Consider the following 12,787-nt stretch of genomic DNA (forward strand, 5'->3'; position numbering starts at 1 on the left):
GTACAGTCTAAAAGTTCATTCAGACAATGACTTGTTTCTACTGCTTCATCTGCCTTACACAAATATGTAAGTACAACATTTCTATTCCAATTCATTTATTGGATAGTAAGATGATAGAAAGTCAGCTAGTTTTCAGTAGCAGTCTTCTGTGATGGTTTTGTAAGTAGGTATTTTTAAGTGAGGTGTAACTTGGTGGGATACAAAACAAATCTGACTCCTGCAAAGGGTACAAACATCTGGAAAGGTTGTTTCAAGACCTCAGATTATTTTAGGACCATGTTTCTCAACCAGTGGTACATGTACCTTTAAGTGTATGTGAGAGAAGTCTGGGGGTACGCATAACTTTTTTTAAAAGGGATATTTTATTAAAAAAAAAAAAGTTGAGAAACACTGATCTAGAGAAAGGGGGAGGGGGCTGCACTGAAGTTTCAAATAGGGTTAAAAATCAAGCAGAATAAAATTAGTTTTACTGGAAGGAGTCTATCAGATGTTCCTTTTACACCAAACCAAGACATAAAAGGGCAGGAGTCTTTTTAGTGTCTTGGCTGTAACAAATGACCCAGACTTTCCACCCACGTAACTGCTCTTCTTTCTGCAGAAAATGACACTTCTGCTCGCATGTGTAACGCTGGTGGCCACCTTTGGATCCTCTTTCCAGTATGGTTACAACGTCTCCGTGATCAACTCTCCAGCTGTGGTAGGTGGGGCTGGGGGCAGGAAGCAGGCTAGAAAGGGGAGAAAGGACATACATGTGGCAGAGTAGTAACAGTGAGGTGTGTGTATACATGCATGGTTGCACACTTGTACACGGAGTCCTTCGGAACTCCCTTTGCTTTCAGATTATCACCCCAAGGGAGAAGTTTCCTGTTTTTCCCCTCGGTCTTGTGTGTTCTCAGCATGCACTGATCATGGTGTGTAGCCAGGAAATATAACTTCAGGCTAGCACTGAAATTGACTCTCTTCTTGCGGTCCTGCTAACTGTTAATTCCCACCCCTGTTCTTTCTATACGTACTTCCCTTGATGCCCTTACCTTTTCAAACCTCAGAACCCACTGCATGAATTTGAAGCTCACAAGCTACCTGGCGAGTGTGCTGAGAGTAGAATTCGCACGCTGGACAGCAGTGGGGATGGAGATAAAGTGAAGAAGCGCAGTCCTGAAATCCTTAATCAGGGACAGCTGACTGAGCTGGCCCCTTGGCTAGGTCCCATTTTGGGCTTCCGGCATTTTTCTATAAAACTAGTTGTCCCCCAACATTGTAGTGTGATTATGCTGGTCTTTATTAAAAAGTAGACTTTGTTCCCAAGCATAGGTGTCTTGTGGCAGCACTCCACTGCCCTGTGTCCCCACCAATATTTTAATTGCTAAATGGTGTGTCCTCACACAGGCCCCTACCTGCCCTCTGGGTGCCCCCTCTTTCGCACTTCCCCCTGCAGGCACCAGTCGCCCCTTGTCCCAAGGACTGATATTTTTAGATCCGAGACTCCAAAATTTCTTTTGCCTCCAACATTTGTCTTCCTCATAAGGTAACCATCCCTCAGCATAGTGCCAAAATTCATCTGCGGGTGAGCCCTCCCGCTGCTGTGTGTGCTATCATAAGCACTTCCTGGCTTGACCAGTTAAATGCTCAGTTTAACTGGCTAACCATTAAACAGGTGTGGGGGCAGCTGGAGAGCCCCTCCCTGCAGCACACTGGGGGCTGGAGCATCCCAGCCCATGGCACCACCGCAAATGAGGGGCACTCCAGTGCAGGTGGAGCAGCCCCTGTCTGTAGCAGCCCAGCTCAGGAGCACTGAAGGTAGGAGCGTTTCAGAGTAGCCCAGGTTCCTGGAACCCTGAGCATGCTGTAAGCTGGGGCACTTGAGCCAGGCTGGAGCAGGCCCTAGATGCAGCAGCTGCTGACACTACATGAACAGGGACACTCCAGCCAGGCCAGAGCTGCCCCAGTTTGCAGCAGTGGGGGCTGCTCCAGCCTGGCTGGTCTGGTGCAGCCTCCCCAGCAGTGCTCCCCACCACCACACAAGGTCTGCTCCAGCCATGCTGGAGCAACCCCCTGTCCATGCCATTTAGGATGAGGCTTGCTGGTTAATCGTTAACATCCCTACTTGACTTCTGTACTTTCTCCTTTGACGAGCTTCCTACAGCCCTGCTTTCTACGGCCAGGTTCTGCCTCACTGATGATGGAACCGTATCTTCGCCCGATCAACATCTATCTTCCTTGTGATCCTGCAGGGGTAGCACTCATCCTGGGATGCCTGGGTTGCATTTCCCTGTGCCCGGTCTCTTTTTAAATGTGTCTGTGCTGCAGTTGGGAGCTGTAGTTTCCAGGTGCACACTCACTCTAGGTCTGACATAGTGCATTAAAACCAGCAAAGCCAGACTGACACATGCCGAGGGCTGACCGCCCCAGGACAATCCCTTCTGAGACCTGAAGAGCATAGCTAGGGAGGCTGCCCCTCCCCACAAGCACCCTGAGCTAATGCCGGTATCTCCCAGCAAACTGGAAATTTTCTTCCAGTTCTGTTGTATCCTGTGCTAGGAGTTGGGCATGTGAATTGAACAGATAGACTCTCAGAAGCTTGCTGAGAGTTAGCATGCTAAAAACAGTTGTACAGCGCAGGAAACAGCAAGCAGCTGCCCAGGCTAGTTGTGCCAAGTACAAACCATCCTGAACCAGTGTTCCCTGTAAGCTGAGTGCTTGAGCGGCCACCCAGGAGATCTTCAGGTGAAGATTTCCATGGATGGAAAAAATTAGAGGGAACCCTGGCCTGATCCCACACATGCTCCCACTTGCTGCTGCCCATGCATAGTAGCCAGGGGAGTTGCTATTTTTCAGGCTCTAGCTCAATGAGAGGTAGCAGAAGTACATCAGTGCAAGCAGGGACTCATCCTGAGCTCCAAGAGTTTAGCTTAAGGATTTGGTGCTTTGCAGAAGAGGTTAAGGGGAACCACAGTGGAAAATCAGGACGTGGTCCAATGTTCCATCCATGTGCAGAATAAATTTGGTTGTGGGCACCCAGGCATGTGCAGATGTGCACCACCAATAGAAATACAGGCTGCCAGCTCTGGGCACTCTGCCAATTAGCTGGGCGGCACCTGAATTTCTTCTGGGCTTCTGCCCAAGCGCTCAGCTTACAAGGAACGCTGGTGTGGTTCAACACAAATGTTTTCCATGTGCATTATGGGATAACATGTTTTGGGCTTTGTGCACAGAAAACATAGGGCCCAATTTTCAAGGAAGTTGAGCACTCATGATGGCAAATGAAGTCACAGAGAGTGCTGAAAATCAAGTAAGTGATGCAGCGGGACCTTTTCAGAAGGTCACAGTCTTGCTGTAGGTTTGTTTAACCTACTGTTGTATTGTTCTTAAAACAAATCTTTCTCTTCTACCAAGAAATTTTTCAAAGGGACTTTACTTTGCTGGGTCCCCTGCTGCTTTTATAACATGAATTACCAGAATTTCACTGATCTCCCCCGCTGCCAAGCCAATTTAAACCTGTTTTGCATCTTTTTTCTAGTCCATGCAAGACTTTTACAACCAGACCTACTATGATAGGATGGGCTACCCCATGGACAGCAGCTTCCAAACGCTGCTCTGGTCTCTCACAGTGTCTATGTTCCCACTCGGCGGCTTCTTTGGGTCCCTGATGGTCGGCCCTCTGGTGAATAAATGTGGCAGGTGAGTGATGGACACCCTCAGATGGTTTGTTCAGAAGCAGTTTGCTGTGATTTGAATGAAGGTCTACTTGCAAGTCCATCTGATTCAGTACCCGTCCTAGCTACCTTCCCCTTAGGTAGCCAGATCAGTGGCTTCCATTTAGATCAGGAAGGAAACAACTTTCTTCTCCGTGTGCCAGACAACTGAGCTGGCTGCACTGCAGGCAGAGTGGACATGGACATGCTGCAGGCATGGTACTGCACCAAATACACCATTTAGTTTCCTCTGATAAGCTGACGGCTATGGCCTTTAAACTCTTCACCCCCATTTAATCTTAATTTTTTTAAGCCTCTTTCTTTGTCTAAGGCAGAGGTTCCCAACCTGGGGGCTGCAGGCCCCTGGGGGTCCACAAGTGTATTGCAGGGGGTCTGTGGGAAAAAATAAAAGATAGATAAAAATGATTGTAGCAAATAAATTTTAAATAAATGGCAAAGTCACAATCAATTATTATTTTTAAATTAAATATCTTCCAAGAATGTTATCTGATGTCTGAAAATCTATGTTGTGGGTTCCTTTTTCATTGAATGAAGTGTACCTAGCAGCTAGAATTGGCTTTGAGGAGGGTCTGCGAACAGTTTGAGAGGTGATTAGGGGTTTGCACTAGTGAAAAGGTTGGGAACCTCTGGTCTGAGGCGCTTGTGGTTAGATCCCACCGTAGGATTTTACGTCTCTGCTGGGCCCTTCCCCACTGTTCTCCCCTCAGCTACTTTCTTCCTTCTTCTTTGGAGGATTTTTCTTGCTGTTTGACAAAGGAAAGCAAGTCGAGAGGGATGACAGGCTCGCGGTTTTAGTACTGGACTGGGTTAAAGTCCCAGTTCTGCCACAGACATCCTGAGTGACCTTAGGCAAGACACTTGATGGCTTTGTCACTTAGTTGCTTACCTGCAAAATGAGATAATATTTCCTTTGTCTGTCTGTTCTATTTAAATTCTCAGCTCTTCATGGCTGCAATTGTGTCTGGCTATGTTTTTGTACAGCACCTAGCATATAGCAACATAAGTATGGTCATACTGGGTCAGACCGAAGGTCCGTCTAGCCCAGTGTCCTGTCTCCTAACAGTGGCCAATGCCAGATGCCCTAGAGGGAGTAAACAGAACAGGTAATCATCAAGTGATCCCTCTCCTGTCATCCATTTCCAGCCTTTGACAAACCAAGGCTAGGGATACCATTCCTACCCATCCTGGCTAATATCCATTGATGGACCTAACCTCCATGAAGGTATCTTGCTCTTTTTTGAACCCTGTTAAAGTCCTGAACTTCATAACATCCTCTGGCGAGGAGTTCCACAAGTCTACCATGCACTGCATGAAGAAAAACTTCCTTTTGTTAGTTTTAAGCCTGCTACCCAATAATTTCGTTTGGTGACCCCTAGTTCTTATGTTATGGGAACAAATAAATAGCTTTTCTGTCTTCATTTTTTCCATACCTGTTGTGATTTTTATAGACCTCTGTCATATCACCCCTTAGTCTCCTCTTTTCTAAGATGAAGTCCCAATCTTTTTAACCTTTACGCTGGGCCCCATCTCAGTTGGGCCCTTTAGGCAATACTGCAGTGTGAGTAGTAATAACAATAATAAGATAGATTTGTCATACTCTTGATCTCTCCGCAGAAAGGGCACTTTGCTGATAAATAACATCTTCTCCATTGTCCCTGCGATCCTCATGGGAAGCTCCAAAGTGGCAAAGACTTTTGAGGCGATCATCCTCTCACGAATCATTGTGGGAATATGTGCAGGTGTGTGAAAGGTGGTATGCAGGGTTAGGACAAGGAGTAGGATTTTCTGGGTTAACTGGAGTGTTTGTTGCAGCAACTTTGCAAGGAGTATATTGGAGAGACTGTTCCTGCTGCAGTGCAAAGCAGCATCTCCGTGTCTACCACACTCTGTGTGCTGTGTGCAGAGAGGGTTGGATTCCTGGTAAACGAGGAAGACAAAGTGGAACTTGAGTTCTGTGGAAGCCAGTTGGTCTGTAAATGTAGTAAATGTAAATGATTCCTGTTTAAATTGGACCGTGGTCCCGTATATCACAACACTGGCACCTTGCTTGTGATGATTCACTTCTCAAATATTTTGGACAAAGTTTATATTACCTGGTTCTTAAAACTATAATTCCAAGCAGAACTCTTTGAAGCTAATTCAGCAGAGGTATGGTCAGACACAGCTAATTCCTAGAATGGATTTATGGATCTACCAACTGATAGGCCCTGGTAATCTATTGTAATACTGACATGGACTACAGGAGAAGGGCTGTGTGGGCGATGCGTTCTCTTTGACCCAGTCAAGCTATTGTACAGTACCACCTATGCTGGCAGCATTCTGTAAGTTATGATCCTTCAGCTTTGGTTAGGATCAATTCGTTGACTCTAGTCCAATGACACCTAAACTCCACTCTGAAGTTTACTAGGGGACCTGCATGTCCTATAAAGATGTGATAAGTAAACAGGTGAGTGTGACTTTTAGATTCGATTAATTCCCATTTTATAATGAAGATGATGAATTGACAGTGAAATAACTCCAACCCAGTGTGTTAACTGACTCATATAACCCCAGCTGCAGTTATTACCACTGGCTATCAACACTTGTAGGGCTGTAGCCTCTCCAAACCTCTTGTTGTTTATAACTCAGAAACACAGCAGAGGAGAATCTTGATGGTGCTTCTACACTCACTTGTCTTGGCTTAAACTATTGTGACCAAATTCACAGTCCATTCTCGTCAATTTACGGTCATAGGATTTTAAAAATGGTAAATTTCATGATTTCAGATATTTAAATCTAAAATTTCATGGTGGTGTAATTGTAGGGCTCCTGACCCAAAAAGGAGTTGTGTAGTGGTCACAGGGTTATTATAGTGGGGGTGGGATGGAGGGTTGCAACACTGTTACGCTTACTTCTGCGCTGTTGGTGGTGGCGGCACTGCCTTCAGAGCTGGGCACCCAGCCAACCTTACAACCAGTTGTCCAGTTCTGAAGGCAGCACAGATGTGAAGGTGGCAGTTCTGTGACGCTTCTAAAATAACCTTGTGATCTCCCTGCAGCGTCTTTTGGGTCAGGCCTCTCCATCTGAGAAATGCCGGTCTCCCCTGTGGAATCTGCAAAGTATAGGGAGAAGCACACACGAGGCCAGATTTCGTGGGAGCACACCAGATTTCACAGCCCATGATGAGTTTTGCATGGCTGTGGATTTGGTAGGGCCCTACTGATGGCTACTGCCTTTAAGGGAGAAAGGTCCTGCACTAAATGCAGGGTCTTGCCTGCACTGGGCCCTGTTATCTGTTATAACATTTCCAACCTTTGGTGGCAGTGCTAGCGAAAGCCATTTTATAGGCAGGGCTTCAGGTTTCTCCCGTCGCCCAGCCCTTGCTAGCTGTGCTACCACCGCTGCCATAAGTGGTGCTGCACCACTTTTAGCAATGACAGGAAACTTTTAAAGGCTAAAGTAGTGCCAATTCATAGCATTCAAAAAAAATCAGGCTCCCTGGGGAGGGGAGAAAGCTGAGAGTCTCGAGTGCTCACTTGACTCCGGAAGCAGGGGATTTCATCACGAGAGGCACCATAAGATGGCAAGAGTTAGCAATGCTGGGCTTAGGGTGGACTAAGCCTTACAGGGCTACATTCTCCAGTAGCTGTCAATATTCTCAGCGTGCTCCGATATGCTCCAATCACCCTCCAGGATAATGTATCCCAAATACGAGGGTTTACGCCAGAAGTTTTCAGGGCAATTAGTTGCGCAGGTGGGTTATAAAGCAGGGGAAGGGTCTCTCCCTGCACGCCATACGAACAGCCTCATTTGGGTGTGTAGTGCCTGTGACAACTTGCTCCTCTGGATGTGGAAGAGGAAACTGCTCTGTTTCCACTAGGCTTTGTTTGCAAACTCCAAAGCTGAAGCTGGTTTGCTCAGGGCCCCAGCAGCAAGCTGAGTGGCTCAGATCAGGCTGAGAATCACTTGGCTGCCCCTTGCAGGTGGCTTTTGCCCTGCAGGGAGAAAGATGCTTTCTTTGCCAAATGGGCTGCATTCGAGCCTTTTACCAGCAATGGCTGGGGGGAGGTCGGCGGGCTCTGTGCAGTGCTGTGCTATTGAGTGGCTAAGTGGGACCCAAACCAAAACCTGGGACCCAAATTTTGCAGCTGGAGCCAATTCTGGTGTTTTGTTTTGAATGTGCCGAACTCCTGAGATTATTTAGCCCTTCATTTTTAGCTTGGTCTCATCTGGCCAGCAGCTCGGAGAGACCTGGTTACAATAGCTGCACAGTGCTCTGTAGGCTAGATGTAAGTGTGCCCCTATAGTGGGGTTGAATCCTTGGGGAGTTCAGAGTCAGTCCTATCCCCACTATGGACATATGCTGTATCCATGTTTTCTGACTATATCTGAGCCCTAGTAGAGACGGGGCCTCAGGAGTTAGACAGTCCCTTTCTGTGTGCATTGGACACAGAAAGGCCATGGACAAGTGTTGGCCTTGGAGAGCAACAGCTTTGTTTATCCAGGCAATGGATACAGTGTGGGAAGTGATAATGCAAGCATCCCTGCCTTAGAGTGCCAGCTGCCCAATAAAGATGCCAGCAGAGCTGATGACCTTTGTACGATGGACACCTTCATGCCACTTGTCCATGGCATTAAATCAACACACACAGAAAGGAACTGTCTAAATCCTGAGGCCCCATCTCTACTAGGGCTCGGATCTAGTCAGAAAACATGGATACAGCATGTGTCCACAGTGGGGATAGAAAAGGAGCTAATGCCACCTACTGCTTTATTCTAAGATCATATGGAGGGAGAAAAATATCATTAGCTTCCTTCATTCAGGCAAATGTGGTCATCAGATAGCAACAAGCTACTCTAAACTAGCTGCAAAACTGGGACGTAGCAGCAAAAAGCAAGCTCCAGTCTTATGCACTGTCCAGCCCCTTGTGATTTATAGTATCACAAAATTATAGAATACTACTACTGAAAGGGACCTCACAAGGTTATAAAGTTCAGTCCCTGCCCTCACAGCATGACCAAGCACCATCTGTATTACCCCGTTAGATACTTATCCAACCTGTTCTTAAATATGTCCAATGATGTAGATTCTGCAATCACCATAGGCAATTTATTCCAGCACTTAACCTTGCTGACAGTCAGGAAGTTTTTCCTAATGTCCAACCTAACCCTTCCATTCTGTAATTTAAGCCCATTGTTTCTTGCCCTATCAGCAGCAGCTAAAGAGAATAATTTTTCTCCCTCCTCCTTGTAACACCCTTTTAGGTACCTAAAAATCACTATCATGGCCCCCTCAGCCTTCTCTTTTCCAAACTAAACAAATCTAATTATTTTAATCTTCTCTCCTAGGCCATATTTTCTAGACCTTTAATCATTTTAGTTGCTCTTCTCTGGATCCTCTCCTATTTCTCCACATCTTTCCTAAAATTTGGTGCCCAGAAATGGATACAGTAGTACTCCAGTTGAGGCCTAATCAGTGCAGAGTAGAGTGGAAGAATTACTTCTGGTGTCTTGCTCACAACAGTCCTGTTAATGCATCCCAAAATCATGTCTGAGGTCAGTTGTCATCATCTGGAAATGTACCTTGGTCAAGTCCCTGAGGATCTGGGTGTTGCAATGAGTGCCTGCATCTGAGAGCAGGACTAACCTCGCTCTCTCTCTTCACCTAGGCCTGTCCTCCAATGTCGTTCCCATGTACCTGGGAGAGATGTCCCCCAAAAATCTGAGAGGTGCAATTGGGGTGGTGCCCCAGCTCTTCATCACCATTGGCATCCTGGTAGCTCAGATTCTGGGTCTAAGTAACATCCTTGGAAACACTGAAGGTAAAGACCTGGTCTGAGGAAGAGGTCTGGCTCCTCCTGAGTGGATGAGCTATCTCATGAGGCTCCTTGTTACCTGATCTTCTGTTGCAGGCTGGCCAGTGTTACTAGGGCTAACTGGAATCCCTGCAGTGGTGGAACTCCTCCTCTTGCCCTTCTTTCCGGAGAGTCCCAGGTACCTACTGATACAGAAGGGCAATGAAGAACAAGCCAGACAAGGTACAGCCACATCTGCTTAGCAATGCTAGCAAGCGAACTAGGAGAAAGCGAAGAGCTGGGGGCATAGGTTTGAAACTAGGTCTCCAGTCATAAACAAAGTCGGGAAATACTACCTGTATGGAGCTGCTATAAGGTGGGTGCAGAACTGGTTGGAAAACCATCTCAGAGAGGAGTTATCAGTGGGTCACAGTCAAGCTGGAAGGGCATAACAAGTGGGGTCCTGCAGAAATGGGTCAGGTTCTGTTCAATACCTTCATCGATGATTTAAATAATAGCACAGAGAGGAAATTTTTTTGTAAAATTGATGGATGATACCAAGCTGGGAGGGTTTACAAGTTCTTTGGAGGAGAGGAGTAAAATTCACAGTGATCTGGACAAACTGGAGAAATAGTTTGACGTTAACAGGATGAAATTCAATAAGGGTGAATGTCAAGTATTCCATTTAGGAAGGAACAATTTGTTGCACACATACAAAATGGGAAATGACTGTCTAGGAGGGAGTACTGAAGACAGGCATCTCAGGGATCATAGTTAATCGCAAGCTAAATATGCGTTAACAAGGTAACTCTTGCAGAAAAGCACATATCATTCTAGGATGGATTAGCAGGATATGGGAAATAATTCTTCTGCTCTCCTCTACACTGATAAGGCCTCAGCTGGAGTATTGGATCCAGTTCCATGTGCCACATTTCAGAAAAGATGTGGAGAAATTGAAGAAAATCCAGAGAAGAGCAAGAAAAATTATTAGAGGCCTAGAAAACAGGGCCTGTGAGAAAAACCTGACAAAATTTGGTTTGTTTAGTCTGGAGAACAGAAGACTATGAGGAGACATAACAGTTTGCAAGTACATAATGGGTCATTGCAAAGAGGAAGTAGACAAATTGTTCTCCTTAACCTCTGAAGGTAGGACAAGAAGCGATGGGCTTAAATTGCAGCAAGAGAAGTTGAGGTTAAACGTTAGAAAAAAAGTGCCCAAGCACTGGAATACATTGCCTCAGGAGGTTGTGGGATCTCCATCACTGAAGAGTTTTAAGAGCAGGTTAGACAAACACATGTCAGGGATGGTCACTCTAGATAATACTTTGTGCACCTCTGAGCGTAGGGGACTGGACTGAAAGATCTCTTGTGGTTCCTTCCAGTCCTAGCTTCTCTGAGTCTGTGATTCATGGGAATACGCTGTGGAGAAAAATCCTGAACCAAAAGTCAGGCGAGGATGCATTAAGCCCATGGCACTATGCTTTTATTGCCCATCTGAGGCTTTCAAAGCTTTTGGCAAGCAGTAGTTCATTTCTGCTTCCCTGGCAGCAAGTATGTATCATCCCAGTTTTACGGGATGGGGCTGAAATAGATAGAGAGAGAGGACAGTCCATGGCAGAGCCAGGGCTGTCATCCAGAAGTCCTAGTTCCAAGTGCCTTGCTCTAATACCTAGAATAGGAACTCTCTGACCTCTTTTTGCAAGATAATGATTTGGAGCTCTCCTAGGAGACCCAAGCCTGATCACCAAGTACAGGGTAAAAGCACTTGTTAGTGAGGGGAACTCGGGTCCCCTTCTCGTAGTTCATATGAGCAAACAAAGGACTCAAGGCCTTCTGCCTCTCTCCAAGACCCACCTTCCAGTCCTCTGACTGTTGCCAGTTATTTAACCTTTTCCATGAACGCAGAAGTGGCCTGGACTGCCTTCCTGTTCTTGTAGTTTTACAAGTTCTCCTTCGGTTTCTGTAACTCCAGCCTCCTCCCCTTAACTCAGTTTACTAGGAAACCCAACTTCCCCTTCTCTCCTCCTCTTCAGCTCTGAGAAGTCTGAGAGGCTGGGATGACGTGGACGATGAGATCGAAGAGATGCGTCAGGAAGACGAGTCAGAGAAGTTGGAAGGTCGTTTGTCTGTCTTTAACCTCTGCACCTTCCAGGCCCTACGGTGGCAGCTCATCTCCATCATTGTCATGATGATGGGCCAGCAGCTTTCTGGAATTAATGCAGTAAGTGAGATGAGACTCTTGGGTGAACACGTAAAGGACCAAGTGGCAGGGCAGTGCTGGTATAGGCACTGGAACCCATTCCAGATGGAGACACAACCCCAGTGAAGGCCTTGGGAAATGAGATTGGTCCCGTGCCACAAAGTTTGGATCAGGATCCAATTGTTTAGCAGGGATCTGCCCAGAGGTTTTGGGTTTGGAGATTTATGGAGAAAGGAACCAGTCCCAACATCTGGATCCAACAGCTCCAGAGCTTGGAGGAGTTCAGATCTTAGATTTGTCTTTGGCTGCATTTCCAGCCTGGAGGTGCCTGACTCAGAGGTTTCCCCTGCCTCTGTGAATGGCCAAGTATAACCGCAGGTGTGGCTTACTTGCAGATCTTCTACTATGCAAACAAAATCTTCACGTCGGCAGGTGTGAATACAAATGATGTGCAGTATGTCACTGTGGGGATAGGTGCAGTCAATGTGTTCATGACATGCATAGCGGTAAGTTTCACCCACTATCCTCCAGGTTCGAATTTCCACTGTTAACTTTCTGGGCCTGTTTATATCATTGCAATTAGTTGCCCTCTCTCACATTTAAAGGAAAAGTTCCCTGGTGCTCTAGTCACAGTAAACAGGGTTGCAAATTTTCTTTAAATTCATGCCATGCAACAGTTGGCATATGGGTTACACCAATGCAGACAATCGTACCTGTCTTGGGAAATAATTTTACTTATTATCTACTCACCTTCCTCGCCAGGTGGGTTGTTGCCAGTCATAGTAGTGCCTTCTCTGTCCCTGTAACTGCTGTATTACCATCATAGATGATTATAACAGCATCTCAGGGGAAACTGTGGATATGGTTCCATAGGCTTAGAGCAACACCTCTGACCCATGTTTCTGTGAATCACAGATTGCTAGTGGCATTGCTGAGCTAGGATGGAGAAAAAGCTCTTGAACTCAGACAGGTGACTGGGCCCTGGGAATGCACAGGCAGCCATAGGAAAAGAAAAATCTTTTTTTGTCCTTGGTGTAATCAATAGAGCTTGGGACCAGGAGACCTGGGTTTCTATTCCCAGTTCTGCAATAGGCTGACTG

General features: G+C 46.3%; 1 protein-coding gene across 4 annotated transcripts in view; it reads left to right on the forward strand.

Annotated features, from left to right (window-relative positions):
- LOC142001038 (solute carrier family 2, facilitated glucose transporter member 5-like) overlaps positions 1–12,787 on the forward strand; it is a 46,716-nt gene that overhangs the window by 25,988 nt on the left and 7,941 nt on the right. For 2 of the 4 annotated variants that reach the window (XM_074975881.1, XM_074975882.1), the window contains exons 2-8: positions 599–697; positions 3,518–3,678; positions 5,328–5,452; positions 9,362–9,514; positions 9,605–9,730; positions 11,521–11,708; positions 12,083–12,193. In XM_074975881.1, coding sequence (XP_074831982.1) covers positions 599–697; positions 3,518–3,678; positions 5,328–5,452; positions 9,362–9,514; positions 9,605–9,730; positions 11,521–11,708; positions 12,083–12,193 — 963 coding nt within the window. Of the gene's footprint in view, positions 1–598; positions 698–3,517; positions 3,679–5,327; positions 5,453–5,968; positions 6,160–9,361; positions 9,515–9,604; positions 9,731–11,520; positions 11,709–12,082; positions 12,194–12,787 lie in introns of those variants that run through there. The other 2 variants (XM_074975883.1, XM_074975884.1) reach the window with 2 other exon arrangements.

The sequence above is a fragment of the Carettochelys insculpta genome, chromosome 23 (assembly GCF_033958435.1).
Source record: "Carettochelys insculpta isolate YL-2023 chromosome 23, ASM3395843v1, whole genome shotgun sequence".
In the NCBI taxonomy this organism is placed as follows: domain Eukaryota; kingdom Metazoa; phylum Chordata; order Testudines; family Carettochelyidae; genus Carettochelys; species Carettochelys insculpta.